The 27644-nt window shown below is 41.0% G+C and overlaps 1 protein-coding gene across 2 annotated transcripts in view; it reads left to right on the top strand.

The window, feature by feature from the left end:
• The window catches only part of COQ8A (coenzyme Q8A), a 94209-nt gene that overhangs the window by 16676 nt on the left and 49889 nt on the right, over positions 1-27644 (top strand). Inside the window, exons 2-5 of one of the 2 annotated variants that reach the window (XM_089529529.1) lie at positions 13366-13560; positions 16477-16881; positions 20018-20084; positions 26832-26906. In XM_089529529.1, the coding sequence (XP_089385655.1) occupies positions 13384-13560; positions 16477-16881; positions 20018-20084; positions 26832-26906 (724 nt within the window). In that variant the 5' untranslated portion in view covers positions 13366-13383. Of the gene's footprint in view, positions 1-13364; positions 13561-16476; positions 16882-20017; positions 20085-26831; positions 26907-27644 lie in introns of both variants that reach the window. The other variant, XM_089529530.1, reaches the window with a different exon arrangement.

The raw sequence follows: 27644 nt of genomic DNA on the forward strand, positions 1-27644 counted from the left end.
ATAAATGGGCATTTCATGATTTCTTATCACCTGCGTTTTTTTAAATTGTAACAGGTGAATTATTACTGTTATTTATTATAATTAATAACAATTTGTATACATGCCCTTCTTCAGTATCGGGCCTCGGGTGGCTCAAGGAATGTTAAAACCAGGACAAATTATATTGACAGCTACCAAATTTTGGAAAACAACGTCCATGTGTTTTTGGTGACATTGTCTGTGCATGAATACTCCAAGAAAAAAACCAAAATGACCACAGTGTGAAATAACTGTGGGAGGTTTCATGGCTAGCGAGGGTATTTTAAAGTATTTTCTATGAATGCTGCACTAAAAAAAGATGACAGCTGAGTCTGGGTATTGAAGAATCTGGTGAATGAGCAGGGGTGTTAGAAAGAAAAAGGGCTCACTGAATCTTTGCAAGAAAATGAGTTGGCCTGGTGGAGTCCTGAGATTATTTGTTACAGGGAAGGGAAAGTTGTTAATTAAAAAATGATCACATACTGTACTTGCTGTAGTACCTGTTTTGAAATGGACCAAAACCTCGATACTGACCATGTACCTTTGACATACACAATATTGCATGGTGCTTTGTTGTGTGAAAGCAGCATTCAGTTGCCTGTTTGTAACAAAATCCTCCCTATTCAGTTTTATCTGTATCAGCATTCTGCACATAATTGAACATTGTTTGGTACTGATGGATTGCTGAAACTATGGTAGAGGCTAATGCAATAATTGGCAGAGTTGTGGCAGCACAGAATCAGTCATAGAAAACTATTAAGCAGTTAAGGATTATTTGCCCTTCTTAGCATTCATGCATTTTAAGGAAAATTTTGACACATGTTATTTAGCTTCCTCGGGATTAGGGCTGTTAGTTGGCTGTAGAAAAAGTGTTCTGGCACTCTATAAAGACTAACCAGTTTATTGTAATTGGTCTTTGGTGGACTTCTTGCATCTGATGAAGACAGCAAGGAATCAGTGCAGGTCTACTTAATTTAATAAGTTGCAGTTGCAGAGGACAGACTGAACTTTGACTGCCCCTTCCTGTTTCTGGGTGTTCTTCCAAACCATTGGTCCTGACCTATATTTAGGCCTGAAATGCAGTTATGTCAGATGCTTTTTTGGTCTGTTTTGCCACTGATATCAGAATACTGCCCCCCCCCCCCCCCGGGTAAGTGAGTGGTAATAGGCTTATAAACATTATCCCAGCAAGAGCATGACGGCTTGAGGTGAGAGGCCTATGACAAGTAGCCTACAATTTTGAAATAGTGATCCTGATTGGGTATAAGTGAATTATTTCTAGATCTCTGACCAGCATAAATGAGGCTCTATTAATTCCAGCATGTGGCTGATGGCTACAGTTTTCATGTCCCTAGACAATGTCTGACTTAATCAGAATGATGTAAATAGAGCTGCCCATCCAGAACATTCATTCTTACAGTACTGATGTATCCATGCCTATAATAAAGTTGATGTGGGTTCAGGATTTAGTTTTACCTCCAGTTTGTGTTGCCTTTAGCCTATTAAGGAGAAAATTGTAAGATATGTCAGCAGTGGGTACATGTCTTCCTGAAACTTTGGGAACTATTTGTTGGTTGAGTGAGTCTTTAAGCAAAAAAATATGCCATAGATTTTTGTTGGCTTGGGCAAAATGATGGAATGTCATATGGAGTTCATCTTAAGGAATCGTTGGTACTTTGGAGTGGATCTGCTGAGTACGTTTTGTTTTTTATGTGGCCATCATGTTGAAGAAAACAGTTTTCATATTAAGTGTGATGTGCAAATAAGCCTGTGTTGCCTTGTCTTAATTAATGCCTCAAATGAATCTATGGTGCGTTACAGACCGCCAAGAAGCAGCGGTCTGCTGCTGCCGCCAGTTGCAGCATCCGGGAACTGCAGCAGCCAAACGACGCGGTTCCCGGACGCTGTCAAGAAGGAGCGTGAAAATCGCGCTCCTTCTTGCGGCCCGGAAGAGATGCCGTGAGGCGCTAGTCACGCACTCGCAGCGTCACTTCTGCCACGCAACGTGCGGACGCACAGCGTCCGCTATGTCAAAATGGCGGCGGCCGTGTGGAACGGCCGCTGCCATTTGTTACGGACTCTGTCTGTAATAGGAGTAGGGGTGTCTAGAAGAGACGCCCCTTTTTCAAACTGGGACGTCCTGAGGACATCCGAAATGGCGGTCTGTAACCCGCCTTTGACATTTATAGTTAGTAGTCTCTTGGTGTCTCTACCTCCCTCTGATCTGCAAAAGCGTTGTTATGTGCCTTCAAGTTATTTTTGACTTACGGTGACCCTAAGGCAAACTATCATAGGGTTTTCTTGGCCGGTTTCTTCATGGGGGGTTGCCATTGTGATCCTCTGAGGCTGAGGGGATGTGACTTGCCCAACGTCACCCAGTGGGTGTTTATGCTTGAGTGGAAAATCCAACCCTGATCTCCAGAGTTGTAGTTCAACACTCAAATTACTATGCCATGCTGGCTCTCTGGAAAAGCATAGAACCAGTCATAAAACTCATTATAGAACCCTTCCCCAACCTTACGCTCTCCAGTTAGATTCCAGTTTCAATGATTCGTAGCTGGGTAGGGAAGGGCACCTGGTTGGGTAAAGTGGCAGTAGTTAAAACAACACTTCTCTCCACCACCACCACCACCACAATTTCTGCCAACCCAATGCCAGTTGAAATAAAGTACAGTCATCCCTCCATATGTGTGGACTTGGAGAATGCGGTCTCACTCTTCGCAGGAGGGATGAGCTGCTGCTATCTTTAAAATGGGCACCATGCCATTATTCTGTATGAAACATGCATAAGTGCAAATCACCATTTTCGTGGGAGGGGGGTTTGGAACGGATCTCCCGCGAGTTGGGAGGGGCAACTGTATTTCAGGTTTTGGAGAGTCTCTGGGACAAGGGTAGGAATCATGTGGCCCTCCAGATGTTGTTGAAGTGCAGCTCACAGCAGCCCTAGAGAGCATGTAGTTCACAACCTTGTGGTTTGTGAGTGAATGGCTCCATGCTTCAGGGGTAAGATGCTGCTGCCTCTCAACACATCATTACAGTTACATAATATGAACAGGCTTGTATCATGTGAGTCTTTATTCCAGGTGCACCTATCATCAAAGGATACACAACTGGCAATTACGGGCAGGGAATTTTTGTTGTGACGTGGCAATCCTGGAATATTTTAATGGAAGCATCCATTTGCCTGTTCTCTTATTAACAACAAACCTGAACATTTTATTTTTGAAGCATTTACCGACAACAATGGCATTGTTTGACCTCAGAATCTTTTGTTCGTTATTTTAATTAAATTGGCTGACTGCTTTGTTTATATTTTTTCATTAAGGGTTCAGTTTTGTTTTTGTATAAGCTGCTTCACCAGTGGAAAGCTGACGTTTTGGCTTTAAACAAGTAATAGTTGGGTTGCATAAATGTTACTGAAAATTCCTTCTTAGCTTGGTGGTAACTATTTTATTATATCCCAGGCAGACCATATTGTATGTTTCTACTAATTTGCAGCTTTCACTAAGATGTAACTGTTGATATAATTTGCTTGTTCATCTTCAAAGAGACCAAGGATGGAAGGCTAGAGAAGATGGCAATGTTATTATCAAGGCTGAATATCCTATTGTGTACTAGGGATTAATTTAGACATTTTCATTTTTATTTACCCTGTGTTTTGCTCATGGAGCATTCATAACAGTTTCTATAAGAAAGATAACACAACAGCTAAAGAAGATTTTAAAACAGAAGCAGCAATCAAATAAAATATTGGTGTAAAACAGCAGCAGAGATGCCATATGAAAACCTGTTTTGAATGGCTGAGCTTTTTGAGCCATTTTATCATTGTTCAAGCTTATGAAGTGCACAAGATACTAGAAAATCAGTGTGCACAGTGGACTAGAATCTTTACAAATGTGCACAAAACCTTTAATTAACAGCAAAAATATGTATGTTAAAAAGCACATGAAAGTCAATTTAAAGTTTTGATCTTGCTATTTTTAGTGGTTAGTCTGTGATCATGACTAGCTCATGACTTTGTTTAGAGAGCAAAAAAAGGGAAGCCCTTGGCTATCCAGGTGCTTTTCCTTTCTCCTGTATCTGATCTTACTTCTTTGATTTGTTTAAAGCACTCAAACATGTGGGACCAGTGGGATTCTTTCTGCACTTTTAATGGTGCTCTAGTAGCTCTTCTGGAGGGTATAAAAAGCATAAACTGAGCCTGTGGCTTTCAACATAACAATCACAATAGAATACAGGATATCACAATCTTTTATGGTTGCTGTAAATCAAACCTTTCTTGGTTCTAGTTCTTGAGATAGTCTGCATGAGTTCAGTAGGTTTTGAAATTGAAAGCAGCACTAGAAGGATAAACTATCTGCTGCCCTTATGTTAAATTTTTAAACCAAAAATACTTGCTTTGTTCAGAATGTGGCACAGGCCCAAGACTTGTTGTTCAAATCGTATCCTCTGTAATCTGTGCTCTTATCTCAAGTTGAGGTAAGAAGAGTATTTTTGGAGTGGTTTTAAGAAATGGTAAATGGTAAATAGATCAAATGTATGGTGGAGAGGGGTAGTTTGTGCTTGGGAAAACAAAGCGTACCGTTGAGCTTAGATGGGTGGGAGGAGGCAGCAATCTTCCTCATAGCCCAAACACACCCTGTTTGTCGGCAGTGCTCTCTACTGATAATTCAACCAATTGTTTGCTGCCCACATTGAGGATTGTCTTGCCAAAATACTCCATGGGTCAAATATATGCTGCAAGATGATGAGTCATTATATTTTCCTCCTTAGTGGGATGTCCAGTGTAGGATGAATCTAGTCTTGACCCCTCACAGAATTGGTGTTTATGGTATACATCAGCCGTCTTCTAGTGCCAAGTCTGTTAATAGTTGCTATATCCTGAGAAGGTTAGCATTCAGTTAAGCATTGGCTCTCAGCTGGTGATACATGGGCTTTCATAACAGTGACCAAATTTTCATAACTTGTGCAAGAAATAATAAATAATAGCTATATCTTTTGGGATGAAAAGCATGGAGAAACTGCTGCACAGCTGCTAGTGAAACCAGTAAAGCACTCTTACTTTATTCCTGTATTGAGTGCTTGAAGCATTGCAGACTGCTTTTTGACTTTGGAAAAAAATAGAAAATACAAAACTAGAGCTTTGATAATGACAAAAATAGCAGCCTGGATTCCAACCAAACCTAAAAAGAGAACATCTCACAAATAGCTAGAATAGTATTGACTGATTTCTAGGTATTTGTGTTCTGCTTTTCAGGAAGACATTTTGAAACAATTACCATAGCAAGCATTAAAAAAAACTAGTTGTTAATATGTTTTTGCCTGTGAAACATGCATTTTTACAATTCAGAAAATTATTTTCTCTTTAAAAATATAATCAATAATGAAAGCAAAACAGGGAAGATGGGCTTTTGACAAAAGGGGAGAAACATGTAGGGTATCTTCTATACGTCTGACACACTGCTAAATTCTCAGGAAGATGATAATAACAACAACAACAACAACAACAATAATAATTTATTTATACCCCGCTATTACAGTCTGATTAATGCTTCTACATTCCCTCCTTCCATAGTGATAAAAACACCTAGACTGTATTGTTATTTGCCTCAAAACTTTGAACTAATTTGTTAAAGATTAATTGTAAACCCTGATTTATTAAAAAATGAACAATGATTTAAATTTTTGTTCTTTTAATTGCCAGTGATGTTACTTTTGTAAAACTGTTAACATTTCTGATTGCTTGAATAATACTAGCTATTTTTAGTGATATACAAGTGGTGTTATCTTTCTTTATGTTTGCTTCTATTATTACTGCTGGAGAACACCAATTTCTTTACTTGAAACAAGCTTTTCAAAATACCTTTTGTTGTCACATACATTTGTGGAATGTCAGGCTGGTGAGAACACTTAGAAAAGCACTCATTTATTATTCTCAGCCATGTTGAGTTTTTGTTTTTACGTTTTCTTGATTCATAGAATTATAGATTTGGAGGACCCCATAAGGGGCATCTAGTTCAACCCCCTGTCATGCAGGAATACACAGTCAAAGCACTCCTGATAGATGGCCATCTAACCTCTGTTTAAATCTTAAAAGAAGGAGATTCTACCAAACTCTGAGGCAGTGTATTCCACTGTTGAACAGCTCTTAATAGTTTTATTGTGCGTTGTATCTTTTGTTTGATTAATATATATTTTTTTCTTTAGGATCTTTGCCTCTAGATCAATATATAAACAGATAACATCATGTTATCCAAACATAACTCTTTATGACTGTGCTTTGAAATCATTGCAACCATTTTGAATCCAGAGATGGGAGAAAGGTGGAGCATAAATTAAAATAAATAAATAAAGATGCCAAAAAAATACCATCCTTGAATACTCACGTGTATAGTAAAGTTTGCAACCAAACAAACAGATAAATAAAAGCAGTGGAAGATTTCCACCAAAGCCCAGGGAGGACTGAACCAGTGGTGAGAAGACAAGGGAAAGTTGTGGGGAGAAATGGAGGAGGAATAAAATCAATGAAGAGGCTGTAGCTGGTAGATTGGAAACCAAAAAGAGCATTCTGTATTGCAACATTTTGTTGCTGGTCCCATTTGTTACAGGTACATACCATGTTTTTTTCAGGGTTGCATACACCTTACATCCCACTTAATTTTCCTAATCCTCTTGTGAGGTAGGTCAGGCTGAGCCATGGTGACTGTCCCATTAACACCTGGGGCACTTGGGTAAACCTTAAGGCACAGCCATGTTTCCCTGAACTTTTTTTCGTTCTGAGCAGAGACGTACAGACTGGAAATCTGGAATGCTGCCAGCCCTGAGCTTGGTCCAATTTGTATCTGTTTCACATTTCAAATGAACAAAAGGGAACTGGCACAATTTCCTCATCCATATATTCAGCTTGCAGAGAGCTGAGTGTATGTTGAGCAATACAGATTGCTGTTTGTTTCCTTTGTAGCTTGTCCGTTAACTTTATTTTAGAAAATTGTTATTCTATCAGGTCTTTGATTACACAGTGTCTCTTCCTTCTGCCTGACTTCCTTGTTTTTTTCTCCTCTTGAATTTGTTATGCTAAGTCAAGTATTGCTGGCACAATGTCTTGCATGGGAATCTGTTACAGTAAGCCAGATGATCAGTCCCATCTTTTCCATTTTAACTTTGGAGAGCCATTTGGCATCTTCAGGTTTTTTCTCCAGAGTCTTAGGAAGAAAGACGTTATATCTAGCCAAGCAACAAAAGGTCCTTGAATTGAAGATTTCATGGTTCAACCCTGAATTTTTTTTGTGTGCAGTGCACATGGTCTGTTTTTTTGTGCACTATATGCCAAACTGTGATACCTGCTCAAACTCCAGTTGTGTGTCTGAGACATCCAGGAAAGCTAACCTCTGCTACTTTAATACATTGTGCAAAGCTGCATGCAGTTGGTTAAGAGGAGATTCAAAACAATAATAATAATAATAATAATAATATGTTTTATTTATAGACCGCTATTCCGCAATGATCATAGCGGTGTACAGTAAAATCGTAAAAAATACAAAATAGAGTTAAAGGAGGGAGAAGTCTCATCCTTCAGGCAGTCCAAGATGTTGCTGGTCTGCCTGATGGCTCCCTCTGAGGCCGAGATGACAGTTGAGGAGGGAGGGGCCTCTTCCTTCAGGCAGTCCCTGATGTTGCTGGGTCTGCCTGATCTCTCCCTCTGAGGCCGAGATGACAGTTTAGGAGGGAGGGGCCTCTTCCTTCAGGCAGTCCAAGATGTTGCTGGTCTGCCTGATGGCTCCCTCTGAGGCCGAGATGACAATTGAGGAGGGAGGGGCCTCTTCCTTCAGGGAGTCCCTGATGTTGCTGGGTCTGCCTGATGGCTCCCTCTGAGGCCGAGATGACAGTTGAGGAGGGAGGGGCCTCTTCCTTCAGGCAGTCCCTGATGTTGATGGGTCTGCCTGATCTCTCCCTCTGAGGCCGAGATGACAGTTGAGGAGGGAGGGGCCTCTTCCTTCAGGCAGTCCCTGATGTTGCTGGGTCTGCCTGATCTCTCCCTCTGAGGCCGAGATGACAGTTTAGGAGGGAGGGGCCTCTTCCTTCAGGCAGTCCAAGATGTTGCTGGGTCTGCCTGATGACTCCCTCTGAGGCCGAGATGACAGTTGAGGAGGGAGGGGCCTCTTCCTTCAGGCAGTCCAAGATGTTGCTGGTCTGCCTGATGGCTCCCTCTGAGGCCGAGATGACAATTGAGGAGGGAGGGGCCTCTTCCTTCAGGGAGTCCCTGATGTTGCTGGGTCTGCCTGATGGCTCCCTCTGAGGCCGAGATGACAGTTGAGGAGGGAGGGGCCTCTTCCTTCAGGCAGTCCAAGATGTTGCTGGGTCTGCCTGATGGCTCCCTCTGAGGCCGAGATGACAGTTGAGGAGGGAGGGGCCTCTTCCTTCAGGCAGTCCCCGATGTTGCTGGTCTGCCTGATGGCTCCCTCTGAGGCCGAGATGACAGTTGAGGAGGGAGGGGCCTCTTCCTTCAGGCAGTCCAAGATGTTGCTGGGTCTGCCTGATGGCTCCCTCTGAGGCCGAGATGACAGTTGAGGAGGGCATGAATGTGTGGCATTGAACTACCTGCCTCCTTGCCACCTCTGACTTGGGAGATTTCCTCAGACATTGCCTGTTGATGCTGAGGACACAAAACAAAAACAAAAACAAAATACAGATGGGAGGAAATGATTCCCCCACCCTTCTTGTCCTGATCTCTTTGTTTCAGACAGCCTTTGTTGTACAGAATGTAGGTTTCCCAAGAAAAATGCAATTGTCGTTCTAGTGTGTTCATTCAGAGACTTTTCTTTTCTGCACTAGTTTCTGTTTATTTAATAAATAAAATAATAAAATTTTTATTTTTATACCGCCCTTCCAACAGATCAGGGCGGTTAACAACAGGTTAAAAACAGTACAGTAAAAACATCAGTACATAGAAATTCAACATCACAAATTCAATAAAAAGAACAAGAAAGCCCCGAATTAGCCAATCCCCTTGCCAGAGAAGAGGAAGGAGGCCCATTGGACTTTAGTCGGGGAATGCACTACAGAAAAGGAAGGTCTTTAAATCCCTTCTAAATTGGGCCAGGGAGGTGGCCGAGCGGAGCTCTATGGGCAGAGTATTCCAGAGGGCCGGGGCGGCGATGGAAAATGTCTTCCTAGTAGTGGAGACAAGCCTAGCCCCGGGAACCCTAAATAATTGCTGCCCAGATGTTCTGAGGGTGCGGGACGGAATGTATGGGGAGAGGCGGTCCTTCAGGTATCCTGGGTCCAAGCCATTTAGGGCTTTATAGGTCATCACCAACACCTTATATTGTGCCCGGAAGCGAATCGGCAGCCAATGCAGATCTTTTAGCACCGGTGTAATGTGGCTGGCCCTGGAGGTACCAGTGACCAGCCTGGCTGCCATGTTTTGTACCATTTGTAGCTTCCGGGTTTGGTATAAGGGTTGCCCCATGTAGAGTGCATTGCAGAAATCCAGTCTCGAGGTTACCAGAGCATGTACCACAGTTTCAAGGTCCCTCTGGGCCAGGTATGGGCGCAGCTGGTGAATAAGCCGAAGCTGATGACAGGTGCTCTTGACCGCCGCGTTCACCTGAGCAGTCAGGTGAAGGGACGAGTCAAGAAGCACCCCCAGACTGCGCACAGAGTCCTTCGCAGGGAGCATGACCCCGTTCAGGACAGGTGGAACCACCGCCATTCCTGGGTCAGCTTGAGTCGGTTTTCCCTCATCCAGCCCATTACTGACTCCAGACAGGCCACGAGAGGAGAGACGCCATCCTCAGTCACTGCATCAGTCGGAGACATAGAGAAAATTATTTGGGTGTCATCAGCGTACTGATAACCCCGTGCCCCATGTCTCCGGATGATCTCTCCCAGCGGTTTCATGTAAATGTTAAATAGCATGGGAGACAGAATGGCTCCTTGAGGGACCCCCGTTTTAAGGGCCCTCTCATCGGAGCACACGTCTCCCAGCTGCACCATCTGGGACCTCCCAGAGAGGTAGGACCGGAACCACTGGAGCGCAGCGCCCCCGATTCCCACCTCTGCCAGGTGCCCCAGAAGGATACCATGGTCTATGGTATCGAAAGCCGCTGAGATGTCCAAGAGCACCAACAGGGACACGCTTCCCCTGTCGATGCCCAGACGGAGATCATCGACCAAGGCGACCATGGCTGTCTCAACTCCGTAACCCGCCCGAAAGCCAGTTTGAAATGGGTCCAGATAATCCGTTTCATCCAAGACCGCCTGAAGCTGGATTGCGACCGCCCTCTCGATCACCTTCCCCAAGAATGGCAGCAGTGAAACTGGCTGATAATTATTATGTACCAGGGGGTCGAGGGAGGGCTTTTTTAATAAAGGTTTTACAATGGCCAATTTAAGATCAGATGGAAATTGCCCTTCCCTCAAAGATGTATTAATAATCCGGCGTAACAATAAGGTCACGGCCGGACCCCCCTGGGCCGCTAGCCACGAGGGACAGGGATCGAGAGAGCAGGTCGTCTTCCGAACACTTCCGAGGATCTTGTCCACATCATCGGTACTTACCAACTCAAACCGATCCAGTTTAACAAAGTCCACGGAGACTCTGGATGCCTCTACCCTAGGTTCTGCTTGAATGTCGGCGTTAAGACCTTCGCTTATCTGAGAGATTTTATTCGCGAAGAAGTTATTAAATTGGTCGCAGCAGGCCTTAGAAGGTTCAAGGATCTGGTTCTGGGCAGGAGGGAGCTGAGTTAGCTCCCTGACTACCCTGAACAACTCTGCTGGACGCGACTCCGCGGACGCGACACGAGCACCATAGAACGAATTTATAGGGTCTTTTTTAAAATAAAGAACTGAGATTTTCAGGATCTGTGTTTGCCCACAATACATATAGTCCTGGACAGAAGTGATAGCTCCACTTAATCTCCATTTGCATTTGAGTTATATGAAATGAGTGTCAATAATACCAGAGCAGAATACAGAAATTCCCAGCTTTTTCACCTTGGGTTAGTTAATTTTTATACAGTGCCTATCTGTTCAGAGGCTGAGCAGAATGTAGGTGAACATCTATAATAATTTTGGTGCTTTTATGTTGAGATATTTATGTATGTTGGAATTATCACTTTCTTGAGAATTGCTAGAAACTCAGGAAAGTGGGAGAGATTGTTTAATCTCTCTAGCAGAGCAAACACAGAGGAATATGAGTGAGCAGGAAAACTAGGACCACTATATCTCCCAGTCCCACGTGTCCCTAATAAAACACAGTCACTTGGTTAAAGTGAATAATAAAACAAGTTTACTTACAAAAATATGTAGTATGAAGTAACACACAAGTCTAGCTTCATGTTGCAGAAAAAATAAGGTAGGAGAAAGTAGGTTACGTACATCTTAGAAAAGTTTCTTCTCAGCATGCAAGGAAGGCATCTTCTCCTGAGCAAGGAGAAGGCAAGAGAGAGAGATGATGGTGGCTCCTTATCTCAGGAACAAGGTGTACTCATGGGTAAACAGGAAATGGAGAAGGGGTTGTGAGTAAACAATAAACTACCATAGACATGCATTACTAGAAGGTCTCAGCATGCGAAGTTGCTATATCCCAACAATGATAAATTTGTAGAACATGAAAGATTCTTGTATCATCAGGACTGGAATTTTGCCACAATTCTATTGTGCTACATTGCTACTCCTTTGAGTTCTTTCTTAAGTAACATTGGTATCCAAGGTGATATCCACCGCAAAGTGTGAGAGCTAGAAATGGTCTAAATCTGTATTAGCAGGACCCCTTGCTGTTCCAGAAATCCTGACTCACTGAAAGGGCTTGTGTGCAGATCTTCAAAGCCAGGCCCCAAATATTTGACCCTGATGGGTCCACAGGACCAGACATGTTGGCCAAAATGCCCTGGGAGATAACGTGCATTGATGCCACAGATAATTCTAGTGTTTGATCTGGCTCTAGGAGCTGTTACTTTTTGCTTCCATTGTTGTTTTCCATAGAGCTTGCCTACTCTGTCTTGCTTTGAGAGCGAAACAGAGGGTGAGAATGGGGATAGTGAAGGAGCTCTGGAGAGTCAAGTCCAGCCGTCCTTCACCACTCTTTGTATCAACTTAGTATTCTTTGATGACAGAAACTACTTTGTGGATACTCTTTTCTCCTGATGAGCAGATAGGCCTGAAGTGAACTCTGTTCATCTGGTGTGTCATTGTTTGTGTACTAAATGTGCATTTTTGATTTAAATGGCATATTTCTATCAGTCTGACATTCATATTTGTTAAAGACTCTCAGTTGAGAAACATATCAATGTTCAGGGGTTTAATTGCTCTGTTCCATTAAATAAACAACCTGATTGTTGGAAACTGTCCTTGATTTTATAGGCACTTGGCATGCATGTCCAAGAGTTCATTGGTTTGACAGAAGCCTCTCATGCTGCCTAGGCGTGACTACTTTTCAATGAAGCTTTTTTCTTCTTCAGAAAATATACATTTGTTACCTGTAACGTAATGAAAACTCAGATTGGAGTTAAAACCAGAATTCAAATTCCTTAAGTTGATTTTTGACAAGTACAGTACAGTACAGAATCATTTTCAGAGGGCTTTAAGCTTTAGATGGAATTCTGTGCTGACTAGAAAGATGATTTGTCTGCTGAGAGATGCAAGCTGGATTTCATAGCAAGGGATGCCTTTATGTGTTTTTGAAAATGCCACTGTGTGAGTTGATGTCACTTTTCTTTTCTCTTGATATTCTACCAGATAAGAGGAGCAGAACCAAAGTTTCTTTTCTTTTTAGTCATGAAGATACATGAGCAGACCACATGGTTTCTGGTTACGTTTCATGAATTGAATTCCTTTTCTGGTTAAGTTTGATGAATTGAATTCCTTTTCATAGCATGCAGTGTAGCTGCCTAATTGAGTTAATTAGAAACCAGATAATTTCCCACCCTGGTATCTGTCTGCATGTTGGATTTATATGGGAAACAGGGTCTGTAACATATGCACAATTGTTATTGTCATCACCATCATCATATACCATGCCTTCTCCCCAAAATTGGGACCCAAGGTGGATTACAATTTAAAACAAGTACAATATAGCTAAAACATACAAAAGTCCACATTAAAATTGATTTAAACTATTCACAATATTAGAAAAAGCTAAAACGTACACCTAGGCAGGGGTACAGATGTTTCTGGACTGTTGCTTTCCTCCATCTTGTCAAGCTTGTCTCTTTTTAAATTCAGTTTGGTTGTGTGAAACTCAAAGTAATAAGAATATGCCCCACTAATGAAGAAATCAAAGCACGTGGAATGGAGATAGGGTTCTCTAATTTTCATGATTTATTGCTTGATTTTGTTTTCCAGGGCTGGAGGTGATCCATCATGGCAGGGGATGCCATCATGGTGATGCGAGGCCTGGCAAAGCTCAGTAAGGCAGTCCTAGAGACACAAGCAGGACAGCTCCGGCAAGTAGTTCTTGGCGGTGATGCAGTAACAATAGTAAGGAGCTTCCAGGCTGCTGCTGAAGATCAGTTCAGTACTGCCATGGGGAAAATGCAGGTAAGAACATGTAACATGGTAGTTGGATCCATGTATGTTCTAGGATGTTCATTGTTATGTTTAAATATATGCAGAAACTTTTGCATTCTGAGTTAACATGAAATTAAAATAATACCAACAAGCAAGTTATTTATGCTTGCCTTAGGTACTTTGTTTTATTTATATGCTGAATGTAACCCTCACATTTAGCAACATAAAGGCGCTCTAAGGAGCTGATGTAATATTCTAATGAAAATACAACAATGATATAATTGGGTGGGAAAGGTTCAGCATTTGGCCTGTTACCCCATGGTCTTTTCAGCCAAGTTTCAAACTTATGGTATCAGATAAGGTTTTTGCAACAGCAGTATGTTCTTTCTCCAGCATTCTGTTAGGTGGGAGGGAAGAGAGAAATAGAGGAAGGGAGGAGAATGAAATGAGGTGACACAGAGAACAATAGAATGGCAAAGAGAGATAGAATCATAGAATAATAGAATTGGAAGAGACTGCAAGGGCCATCCAGTCTAACCCACTGCCATGCATATAGTGGCTCAGCTGTTTTGGTTCTTGTGCCCTTCAACTGCTGGCTGCAGCCATGCAACCACTGGCATATGGTGCATTTCAGATCACGTGAGCGGAATACGGCTCTTGGCAGGAAAACAGGTTGCCTATCCCGCTTGAAATAATTCACACCAACAGTGCCCATAAATTTTTATGAATGTAACGATGACCTAATTTTACTCCTCAAAGTTTTGTAAAAGGCTTCCAAGAGACTTAGCTAGAAAGACTTCCCTAGGGAAGAAATTCAGTGCATTTTGAGCCCCAAAGGCATCCTTTACAAGAATGTGGTCACTCTCTGTAGAGACCTTAATTATGTTTCCCCAAAAGTCTGCAGGGGAACCTTTTGTACAAAATGGATTACATAACTTTCTATGTTACTATTTTGGGGATTCTGTTTTTAGCCAACTTTTTAGTCAAATTTTAGAACAAATTTTTGATTTTGAATGTGTTCACTGTATACGAGATGAAAGTTTGACAGATTTTAGGTTTATGGGATTAACTCAGAGGTCCATGTGGATCAAATGAGGTCTTCCACCTGGAGATAATTGCTTCTGATGGGAAGTTGATATTACTCCAGTGAAATAACTTCATCCAAAGTTAGAGAGCATCTTTTCCCCAAGTCTAGCTCCTTGTCTGTTAATTGCAATGCCCTAGATTAATGTGGTCAAAAATATCAAAGTTTGCAGACATGTAAAAATCTTTTTTTTAATAAAAGTAAATAAAACTTTTATTTATATCCTGCTTTTTGTGAAAACAATCACAAATTTTCAAAGGATCCACATAGAGAATACCTGTGCCTTTTAATTAAAGAACTAGTTTGGTAGCCTTGAGTTATAGTTTCATGAAACTCAGTGTGCAGGCTAGTAGATATGGGACAGAGCATTCCATCTCTTTTCTTCTGTCCACTTGGAAACCAGCCAGGTTGCCAGAAGAGAGAAACTCTATCCTCTGTTGCCAGTGTAGAAATGCGAGAGGATGTAGCAAGAAGAACAAAATTCTCTTTCGCTTGTTTGTTAGCAGCCCAGGCTGCTAGGAACCTGTATGGTTCTTGCTATGACCTTGCATAATTTTGCCTATGTTTTAGGGGCCTTTGGCGTAGATCTCTTTGCAAAGTTGAAAATTAGCATATTTCACCTCTAGGTAAGAATGAAAGGCAAGTTTATGAATGGAGAAAAAACTTCACATTCAACAACATCCAGATTCCATATTTTGAGGAATTGATGTTCCGAAAACAGATTTTCCAGAATGCAAATTATTGTTTTTTCATTGGATTGAAGTAAAACCGGTGCTAGCCCTTCCTGTTATGGAAGCAGCTCCACTGTAACTAAACATCAGGGAGGAGCAAGGAATGAACACCTTGTGGCTGATTTTACTGTACTGCCAAAGAGGTAAACAATGGAAACACTTCTGCTCCAACATTAATAAAAATTAATGTAGAAAGGTTTACAAGTTCCAGACGTTGGCAGGCGAAACAATAGCCAAGGATAATTTACTGGAAAACTCTTCCTCTCCACTACCTCCTGTAGAAAACATACAGTAGAGATCTTTGAACAGACATCATCTTGTGGAAAATGCAGCCACCCCTCTTCTCTGAGGAATTGCTAAACTAAAACAAGGTGCAATGAATCCAGATGTTGAGGGCCATTTCACACATTTACTTAACAGCAAGCCTGGTTTTGTATCAGATGGTTTGAACAAAACATTATATCCATTATGCATAACTGTTAATATGCATTTAGCAATACAACTAAATGCATATTAACAGTTATGCATAATGGATATCATGTTCTGCAACTAATAGCCAGAGGGCAGGAGGAGGGTTAGAATTAGGTTGTGTAGGGAGGAAGGGAAAAATTACCCTCACATGGCCATAATCCTGCAGGGGTGGAGGGACCCACAGCAGAAATTTCAATTTTTTTAAAAAAACTATGCTTTATGCGATTGAATCTTATTTGATGTTTGAATCAAATGTTTATTTTTATTGTTATTTTTGATGTATGTTTTCATTTATGGTTTTAGAATGCCTTTTAGGATGTCCTTTCAGAAAGGGTTTTTTTTTTTTTTTTTTTGGCATCTTAATAAATGTAGCCACTTCTGAGACCTGTTCTTTTTCCTTTAGGACAGTAGCATTAAGGTGGGAGGACAGTAGCATTAAGGGGGGGTCAAATAGCTAAAGGTAAGAGTTGGAACTGAAGGATGCAGTGATACTTCACTTTGTTTGACTTCAGGAAACAAAATGTCTTTCAGAAGCACTATATAGTCAGCTTGCTTGTGCATCTCTTTGTTAGAATCTACCCTTTTTTGTTTTCAGGAAGAGTGAGAACAGTTTACATTGCCTATAATTTAGGAGAAAAACATTTTGTGTTTTATTTGCAGGAACTGGGCAAACAACAGGAAAATTTGAATGATATTGGTGAGGACTTGGGAAAAGACTACAACTTCTCAGAATCAGAATTGGGTTATGCTTCAAAGGGCTTCCCTCCTCCACAAGACCAACCTCCTGTTGATGGTGATGCCAAGGGCCCATCTTCTTCTTACGTTGCTAGAGAACCTTTTCGAAGTATTGGTGGGAGTGGAGACTCCAGTTTGAATCCCATTCCTGCTAAAGTGAATGCAAAGCTCTTTGGAGGCTTTAGGGACTGTGGGAATCTTTCTGCTTCCTATGGGCAAAGCCGGGCTTTTCATCAAGACCATTCCTCCGTTGGTGGATTAACAGCTGAAGATATTGACAAGGCCCGGCAAACTAAAGCGGATCCACAGCACAAACCACACAAACAGATGGTACGTAAGCTGGTGAACAAAATCAGGATCATGGGATTTTCTTTGCTTTAGCACAGTTGAGACCCTTGATGGTTTCCAGATATTGTCGGAATGCTACTCATTTCATCTCCCATCATTGGCTATGCTGGCAGGAGTTGCTGTCCTACAATAGTTAAAAGGTGACATGCTGCCTGCCTCTGTTTTATTGGGCTTGTCTAATTTTTCCAGCTTCCAGTCCAATCTTTGTACTGTGTGATTTGTTTCTGTCTGGATAGTAGTGGGGATAATACAACATTTCTCTTTGTTTCCAATTATCCTAATCTTTGCGGCATGTCCACAGCTCAGCTTGTAGCAAGTGAAATGTGCTGAGAAAGGCAAGTGTCATTTGTTTTGAGCCACTCCAGGATTACTACAACAAACCTAGGCTGTGCAGCTCATGCATCTGCAGTAGTAGTATTTGATATAGCACTTTGGGTTTTTAAATAATTCAAACCCCAGCAACCATTTCCATTTTATGGATGGGGGACATAGCAGTTGCCCAAGACAAAGATGCTTACCTTTTACTTTCCTCAGCCAGATGTCAAGTAGGTGCAAGCCTTGGATTCTGGTATGCTATTCCAGCTAATTGTTAAACAGAGTTGTATGTTAATCAATCTGTATTTCATATGTTTGATTGTGTTATCTCCCTGATCCCACCTAGTCTGTCTCCAGTACTATGGAATTCTGGAATTTGTAGTTTGGTGAGATACTTAGCCTTCTCTGTCTGATGCTACAACAATCTACAAATCCCAGGATTCCATAGCATTGAGCCATGGCAGTTAGAGCAATGTCAAACTGCATTAATTCAGTAGTGTGGCAGCAGCTGAAAGCTGATATAAACAAAGACGAGGGCTTGATGGTAGGCCACAGGCAACTTCTGAGCGCCTTTATACTGTGCAATCTAGTTCACAAACAGAATTTGGAATGGAAACCACTGAGGTTGTGAATCTTCTTGATACATGACTAACCTATAAAAATATGTAGAGAGACAAGAGAACAGAAAGAGAAAAGCATGGATGGGGAGACTAGCTATATATGGGATATGCCTGGCTGAAGGCCCTGTGAAATACTAGCAAAATGTCCTTGACTTTTTGGCTGGCCAGTTGAAGGGTAAACTTCAGAACTGAACAGTGAAGACATTAAGTCATATTGTTTACTTTCGACTCAGAGACACTCATTTTTGGGTGAAAAACATCCTTGGCACTACTGTTGCAAGTAATGTGCACAGTTGACCTGACTGAATTTCCAGTGAGCATCAAAGCACAAGCAAACTGGACCTTTTTACTGAGCTGTATTTTTATGGCAGTACAAACCAACATCTTTTTGGTGACTGGAAAGAGATGGGAAAAATTCATTATACAATAGTCATAAATCACATGTACATGTTGTGTTATTATCATTAAGGAAGATAATAGATGGAAGCTACATTGCATGTTTCAGTTTGTTCATTTCCATTTTGTCTGATAGTAGATGCAAAGTTATTCTATCAATGCAGTGGGCCAGGCCCTAAATGAAATGACTTGTTAAATATAAAAATGAGTGTTTTACAGAGGAATTAATCTCTAACTAGGTATACAATGTATTGATTCTGTTTAGGGATACCAAGCAGCAGGGTGGTGCAGGCCAAGCAGGAATCTCTTCTTCAGGAAATATTGTCTCAAGTCACAAAGGGCGGACTCCTGCTTGGGAACAAATATCAAGACACAGACAGTGTGTCCCATTGTGGGGAAAAGACGGCATATAAATCCTTTAAATAAATAAATATGAACAAAATGATTCGAAAATGAAGAATCTTGGAATCATGCAATGCAGAGGGGCTGAACTCTAGTGTAGTTAAAAGGTTCAGTTAAACAGCACAAATTGTGTGTAACAGGTTTGGGCTTTCTCAAGATGAGAATTAAATAATAGAAGAAAAGAATTCAACCTAGGATATGAGTTATGAGGTTTCTGTTTTCTTTTAATTTAAGCTGGCACATTAAGTTTTAAAAAGGCACAAAAGGCTTTACATTTCCTATAATTTAGGAGAAAAACATTTTGTATTTTATTTGCAGGAACTGGACAAACAACAGGATAACTGGGCAAACAACAAGAGGTGCAAGCAGATTCTGGGAACTGAGGTCCAAAACCCACTACAGAAATAATCCACTTTGAGACTGCTTTAACTGCCCTGATTCAGTGCTAGGGAATCTTGGGAATTATAGTTTATTGTGGCACCAGAGCGCCCTGACAGAAAAGACTAAATGTCTCACATTGAGGCAGGACATTTAAAGTGGTATCAAACTGGATTATTTCTGCGGTGTGTTTTGGACCTGAACGTAGTGGCTACTGCGAGCTACACCATGCTGTGTTTCAGCCTGCTGGTATCTTGAGGTAAAGATGGTACCAGATCCTGATCTTGGAAGCTAAACAAGGTCAGCCCTGTTTAGTACTTGGAGACTAGATTTCAGAGGAAGGAACTTGCAAAACCAACTCTTAGTATTCCTTGCCTAATTCATGGAATAAGTCACCGTAAGTCAACAGTTGCTTTGAGACAGGACCATATTTCTGAGAAGACTTTAGATTGGGCAAATTAAAGTTGCCCCTGTGGATTGCTCGGTTGGAATAATAGCTTGGACTTCAGGGAATGCAGTTTTATTTATTGGAAATTATTTGCGTGAGGACAATTTTAACTAATTTCGAAGAAATTCATGTCATGGAGCTTTAATACTTTGCTTGAAATTCCTGACAGCATCCATTTGTTTTTGGCTACCTTTAGTCTCTTGCTCACATAGCCTTCTTGAGAAGGGAAAAGCCATAATTAGATACATTAACTATACTATTACAATGTCAACAAAATCCATGTATAAAATTTTCATGATGGAGCTGCTCCAGTAACACCATGTGTCTGTGGGAAGGTTTATATTTCTGATGCAGTGACTACAGTTTTGTTTAAATAAAATTTGTGAAAAAAATATTGCTTGTTGAGGAAATAAAAGCATGCTGTCATTTTCTTGAGTATAATAACTGTGGAAAATCCATTTTAAGTCATCATCTTATATTGCAGAGATTGGGTACTTGGCATATTTTGTTAGCAAAACAGTAATCCATATTAATAAAATTTTCTTCTAAATCCCTTCAGCTCAGTGAACGTGCCCGAGAGCGGAAGGTGCCAGTTACACGAATTGGGAGGCTTGCTAACTTTGGAGGTGAGTCTCTTTAAATTGTATGGGCAAATAATAGTACAAAATTAAGGTATTTTTGAAATTCAGCTACAAAAGGTGTAATGGATTTACCCTTCTGGTGGTTGCACCACATTCTTTAGTTGATGTGCAAAGAATCACAAGGTTTCTGGATGAAACCGAATGCCCAAATTGATGTGGCCAAGTCATTTTTCTTCTCCTTTGGATTGTGGTTTTGAATAAGTTTGAATTCAGTCTTGAATAAGTTTGAATTCAGATTTGAATAAGTTTGAGTATGTTTTGGTAGGGAAGTTCACCGACACATTGGTGGTGATTGCATGCAGCTACATATATACAGATCACTGATTTATGATTGTGTAGGCATTGGTATGAGAGCAGTACATCCAGGACTCCATGGTGGAACCAAGCAGCTAGGGAAGGATGCTAAAGATAATGTGTCTCCTACTTCTATCTTACAAGGTTAGCATAACAGTTTTAATGGCTATGTCTCAGTCCTTCTCAAGAATTATTAGAGGAAGACATTGCTGTAGATAAACTACTAGGCTGTTAATTAAGGGGATGCTACCTGCTTTATTTATTGTATTTTTTACAGTGTCAGAGAAGGGTTGGAGTGCTTCCTGGAGAACTCCTGTACAGTAATTAGGTCCCTTGTATAAAATAAAAAGGTTCTGTAATTGTGGACTGCAGTTAGAGGCAGTTGGAGAGGCCAGCTTGAATTTTGGGCTGCCCATCAATGTGGAGGCTGCTGCTGCCGCCACCGCCGCCACTCTTCCTGTGTCCTATTGTCCACCAGCCTCTAGTACCACTTGCCTCCCACCCCCCACTGCCTCAGTCAAAGGCCACAGTTTACACTCTGTGAGTGTAAATGTAATGTTGGCTGTGTTCCTGCTGGATCATGCAATCAACTCTTCTGGCAGCAGGACAGGACAGAAGAGATTCACTAGATCCAAAGCCTGTCTACTCCCCCACCAGCTCCTAGAAATGGCTGGCTGGCTGATGTAAGCCAACAGAGCATTAGAAAGAGTGGGTGATATATCTGTTTCGTCCTTTCCCCTATATCTGAGATTACTGTCTTAGTTACTTCAGTTGCTTTCCTCTTATTTATCTGGACCTTATTAAGCAGACATGTCTGGGCATTATAACAGCCTTGGGGAAATACTTGTCTCTCTTTAACCTTGACGACATTCAGCACCTTCTAGCTTACTAGGATAGCTCAAAGAAGACACAATTAACTTTTGGTGCTCTTGATGTTTTGATCTTCAAATCCTAGAATCCCCAGCTACTATGAGTGGTAAGGGACTTTGAGAGTTGTAGTCCAGAACATATGGAGAGTCAAAGGTTCCCCACTGTTGTTTTACAGGAGGATTATTTGAGCAAGGCCACCTATGCATTTATGATTTTCAGAAGGAGAGAAAGTTCTGTCAGGTGTGGGTTCCCCCCCCCCCCCCCCCTTATCTCTAAAGCAGCATGATGAGAATCTGAACACTGTGAAGTTCTCTTCTTATGTTGTTCTTTGAGCTCCCTGTCTTTCTTGGAATTATTATCATCTTGGACTGTGATGGAATGAAGGAATGTCATTGCCTCTTTGCTCTTTTTGGTATTATATGTGGAGAGCAGTATGCAGATTACTTAAGAGTTGCCTCTGCTGTGTTGTGACCCATTTATAACTTAAGATGGCTCCTGTCCTTAATATTTATTTCTCTTAGATGAGAACAAAATATTCCTTCTGAATATTTCTGTTTGTATAGCAAAGTGGTTAGGAACTTAGTTTCCAGTAGGCAAGTTATCACAGGATGGTGGTGTGGTGTACACTATCCTTTGAAGTATAGATAAAGATAAAGAACAAAGTGAACATTTTCCTGAGGTGAAAGGATACACAAATATCAATGCCATTCCTTCACCCCTAAAAAAGATCTGTCTGAAACACTTTAATCAGTATTATTTAGGACTTGTTGTTCCTAGAACATAGGAAACAAGAGCAGTCAGTGAGAAATTGTAGATGCCCTCCCAGTTCAGTTGCTGAAGGTGATTGATTGATTGATTGATTGATTGATTGATTGGAGGTGAGGAGGAACCAGGAATGAACATTGGTATTAATGAACTTTAGATCTTGGTTCTTGCACTGATCACAAATCGCCAGACTTTCTGTGTGTTTTGAATAGCACTCCAATACAATAATGCTTAGTGTATGTCTGCCTCCACCGTTGTTTTGTACTTGACTCCTGAAGAGGGGCTTCAGGATTCTAATAAAAGACAAAGTAGAATGCACAAGTCTGAAGTTAATTCCCCTATGAGTTGGAGTCCATTTTGTCAGGTGCCTCAGCTGTGGAAGACCTGCCCAAGTTCTTGAATATGTTTTTTTGTAGTTGAGGAATATAAAGCCTTACCCTAGACTTTGGATCAGGAATGGTGAATATGTAGCTCTCCAGGTGTTTCTGGCTACCATCAGTCTTCATTATTTGCCAAACTCATAGATCTCATGGGAGTTGCACTTTCTGAAGGATCAAATGTTCCCCACCCTCTTTTAGATGCTTTAGAATTGGCCCACAGAGCTTTTTCTCCTTTGAACTGTGATGGGTCTTCGGTGTTGTCAAAAGACATTAAAAATAATACTAATGGAAGGAAGTGTGAAAAAAATATTTCAGAATCAGTGCCACTGAGCCAGAGATGATTCTAATTTCTGGATTCACATATTCACAGTCTAGAAAATCTTAAGTACTGTATACAGAAAGTCTGGTGTATTTATTGATCATTCTCAAAGTTACTGATATGAACTGAAATATAATCCCACTCCTTTTTGTGTTCTGACTTAATGCCTTTACTGAAATCAGTGAGACATTCCTCAGTTGCAAGACCAGATTAAGAATTTTAATGAATTTAATGGTCTTTGGTTGTATTTTATTATTCAAGAAAGTGTTCAAGGTTGTATGGGTGGCAAGGGCTTGTATTGGAACACTGTGGGGAAAAGTGTCTCATATGGCTCATAGTTGTGCTTACAGAACAGAGAAATTCATGGTTTCACATCTCAAACTTCATGCCAGAGTGTCTTCACAGCCCTGTAGCAACACCCTTCCCATCATCATTTCCTTCACACTTAAAATTATAAATAGGAAAATTCCACTGCTTTGTTTGAGTCAAGATAAGGTCTATTCCATCTCCCTGCATCTTGCTGCCTTCCAGAAATGTTGGCTTGCAATTCCCATCATTCTGGTTTGGGATGATGAAAATGATGGACCAATGCATTGTGAGTCCATTGAATAAGTTAGTTATCACTGTACAACAATATATATACTTTGAAGAGAGTTTGGAGCTGTTCTGAAATGGTCCAAGAATGTAAAGGAGAGAGAAGATCAAAGTATGATGCTGAACAGACCAAGCTGATGTACTGGCTTGAAGAAAACTATCTTGGCTAAGATTTTATTGGGATGGGTATGCTGTAATGTAGTTCAGTCTTGGCACAAAGACATATAAGCACATTCAAGGTTTGAACCTTCTTGTGTTTGAACTAATTTTCTCTTTCCTCTGCTGAACAGTAGAGACTGTATCAGAGAAACAACAACACTTAAAATAGCCCCTTTTTAACACTGGAGGGACTTGTTTAGCTGCAGGTGGTAGAGAACATTTATTGATAGATTGCATTTTTATGTCCCCTTTCTCCTGTTAAGGCATCAATTTTCTGCTGATTTAATTATGTGTAAATCAATTTATAATCCCTAATCCCATAAAACTTGACTGGTTGATCTTGTGCTAATTGTTCACATTTACCATCAGCAAAGAAATGGCTGCTGTCATGACAGAGGTGACATAAAATAATGCCTCTATGTAAAAAGCAAAGACAAACAAACACAGCAGGAAACCAAGAATTAGATAAAAAGTTAGGACTTGCAGTGTGATCACTGGTCCCTACTTGAGTAAAAATCAGACAGGCAAAAAAAACTTGGCAGGTTTCAACACACCTGAAGGGCAACGTTTTGTTGCTGTTCAAAGAACAGTACCTTCAAAATGCTTTACAATTGAATACATCTTCCAAAGGCAAAACTTGAAGGAGAATGTCCTTATCAAAATAAATTGATATGTAAACAGTTCTGAAACATTAAAGCAAACAATTCCCACCTGAGTTAATCTTTAAAAAGCCAGTGATTGTAAGTTGTTGGTAGCATGTAACTCTTTTAACAGTTAGCTGTTTTGGTCTTTGTGGGAGCAATCTATATGTTTGTTAAGGTGGAGCTGTACAGTGCAAGGGAGAGTACATATTGTGCACACCCTAATCTTATCGAGGACGGGTCACTGGGAAAGACAGGCTGATGTTGTGAAAGATGGATAAGTAGGAAAGAAGGCTGCTATCTTTGGTATTTTCTTAATTCATCTAAATTACTGCCTTAATTTAAAGATATATCTCCTGCTCTTATTAGTTGTCATATAGTCAGGAAATGTACAGGTATGAATAAAGACTTATTATGTAATCAGTAAAAATGCAGACACAATAAAAAATTTTCTAAAGATGTAGAAGCATAGAGCCACCACTTAAAACAATGATGTGCCAGTTTAGTGCTGTGGAAATAAAATATTTTGTACAGTACATTAACAACAATAACACTAGGTGTAATACATGAAAAGCCTTTTGAAGCTAAAGTGTTTTTTTGTTTCTGATGAAAGATGCACAAAGAGGTAGCCTGATGAATTTTAATAGAGAGGACATTGTAGCATTGCCACAAAGTGTTGTAGTGTTGCTACAAAGAGTACTCTGTCTGTCCTGCTTAGTCTCCAGATATCCCAAAATGAACCCAAGAGCAATTCCTGAACAATTCTGTTTGGCAGCAAGTGGTCCCTAGGTAACCTGGGCCCTAGCCATTTAGCATTTTAAAAGCTAGAAGACTGAGAGGAAGCTAATGGATGTAAGGTGGAAATTTTCCACTTTGTGACATCCCTTCTAAAGATCAAAAAACATTTGACATGCCCGTCACTCAAGACAAGGATACAGATTCTGTTAAAGCAATAGAGATGCAGACTTCTGAAATTCATTCTCAGAGTAGTTTTACTGACAAGGCTGGATGTTAGGCAATTTGCCTTCCATAGTTAATGATGTCAAACACTGCTCAGAATAGCTCTTGGGTCATGCTGGTAAGTGTGATGCAAGTTGTAGCCAACACATCTTGAGTTCCCCATCTCAGGATTGGGAAATTTGCATATTCATGTTCATCTGTTGTGATTTATTTATTATAGCATTTATTACAGTCACTTCAGGTGCATTGGGCATCTTGGATGTTTAGGTGTATATAGAGCTCAGTTGAATGTTCTTTCATAGCTTTGTATAAATATATCTCCAGCAGTCCAGGTGCTGAACAGTGTTGAGTTAGTTACACTATTAAATTAATGTTTTCAACTCCAGTCATGTATCTTAGAAGGAGAGTCCCAGAGCAATGAGTGTAATGCTTTTCCAGTCTGCATAAGAAATTGATTTTGTTGAGATGTAATTTTTGAGCTCGAGTAATTTTTAATGAGAATTTGTGTGCAAACATTTCTAGGTAAGAACCAGAATTGCCAACTCTGCCAAACCCTACAGCTTTAAAAGCTCCAAGGCAGCAAAGTGAACTAATCTGCTATACAGGAATATGCTAGGACGCAAAGGTTCTTTTTCTGTTCCCTATTGTGGTTGTCTGTTGTGGGGCAAAAACCAGCCTGTTTGCTCATGTTTGATTGGAGAAGAAGAGAGTAGGTGAAGGAATCAATAGAGGAACAAGGTGAGAGATAAAATGGCTCTTTTGTGTGATAATTCTATTTAGCTTTGTTCATTTTTGAAAATAAGGTGCAACACCTGAAGCAAGGATAAATTGTGCAGCCTGTATGAAGCAATTTGGGTTATTTCAGTACTATCTTTGGGACCCCCAATTACCCCCAAAGACACTGACATACCCATTTTCAGTCCCCAAATGTTATTTTTTTGGCTGGGAAAAAGATTTATTTTAGAAGTGGAAACCCCTTTTGTAAGGCTATAGTCCCCCCTTGAAACACTCAGCCAGACTTGGCAACCAAAATGGTATGGATACGGGCCTATAGAGCCCTGGTGTTACAGCCCTGTGGACTACAGAGCATTCAGGCCTTGTTTTAAAAGGTAGATAGAGACCAGCCGGCCACTCCAATACTGAGCCATACAAGATTGAAGACCCAGTGCAAGGTCAATGAAAAAGACAAATATCTCCACTCTCCTATATACAGAGGCAAACTGGACTGGTGGTTCAATCTTACTTCCACATTGACAGTGGGACAGTAGCCTCCACTAACCTTGAGCAGCAGGCTAGCTAAGGTGTTTGTTTCCAGCATTTGCTTCTTGAAATAGTCACTTCACACTGGCAAATGGTAGTATTGGCCTTTTCCAGTGGATAGGATTATATGCCATGGATGGAGTGTAGAACACTCATTGTTAAGGGATAAGCAACCTGTAGTCTACAATATTGCTGTTGCTTTTTCCCCACTTTCAGTTTCTATAGCTTTGTTTAGTGATCTGTAATCATTTATCTTTGGGTATTAACATTGGTGTATTGGAGAATCTGGGTGTAGTGAACCATTGAATGTCAGTGGAGCATTGCTAGTTTTCTTACTGCATGCCAGTGTCATTTGGAAGACGATACAGATGAAGAGCTACTTTGAAATGGCTCATGAAAGAGTTACAACTGTATAGATAGCCCATTATACTGCTGCTGACTGTTTTCTTTTTTATCCTCCCAACCCTTTTACCTCATTTGTTCATGAAAGGTTTAGCTGTTGGCCTCGGCATTGGAGCACTGGCAGAGGTTGCAAAGAAGAGCCTTAGATCTGAAGATCGAAATGGTGAGTCTCCTTATGCTTACTGGTCTCTGAATGCAGGTTGGTTTGCAGGCTTTGTATAGGATCACAGCAGTTTTAAAGCAATAGTAGTATAATACGAATAACAATACTATAGTACTCAGTTTTTTACATTCATTTTTCTAATGAATCATCACGACTTCTTGTAATGTTTTCCATGGGATGTACAAAACAGTTCATTTAAGGAAAGGAAAGGAAATGCTTGTCTCTTGTGCCAAGGTAGAACAAGATGAAGTTTAACTGTAGATTAGAATGAGCTGTTAGTCCCTTGGGCCGGATCCTTCAGTATTCTAGCCCTGATCATCACAGACATCTAGTATGTTTTTGCTAAAATGGAACTTGGAAAAAGTATATTTTGGATGATCAACTCCCAGCATCTCCCAGCCAACATGACCAATGACCACAGTGATTGGAAAATTCTGGGAGTTATAGGACAGCAACCTGATAGTGACATACAGTCCGTCCTCGCCTTACGCGGGGGATCCGTTTCGGATCCCTCCGCGTAAGGCGAATTCCGCCTATGCTCGAGCCCCATTGGAGACAATGGGGCTCGTGCGCAGTGGTGCGGGCGCGCGCGGGGCGCAACGGGCGCGCGCGGCCATTCAATTGAATGGGACGCACCGCCCCTTCCACCCCGCGCGCGCCCCACGGCTTGAGCGCGTATGCTCAAGGCCATGTATGGCGCGCCCACGTATGGCGCGGGCGCGCTATACATGCATGTAA

Source organism: Sceloporus occidentalis, unplaced genomic scaffold (genome assembly GCF_023333645.1).
Source record: "Sceloporus occidentalis isolate IW3139 unplaced genomic scaffold, rSceOcc1.0.p SCAF_6, whole genome shotgun sequence".
Lineage (NCBI taxonomy): Eukaryota > Metazoa > Chordata > Lepidosauria > Squamata > Phrynosomatidae > Sceloporus > Sceloporus occidentalis.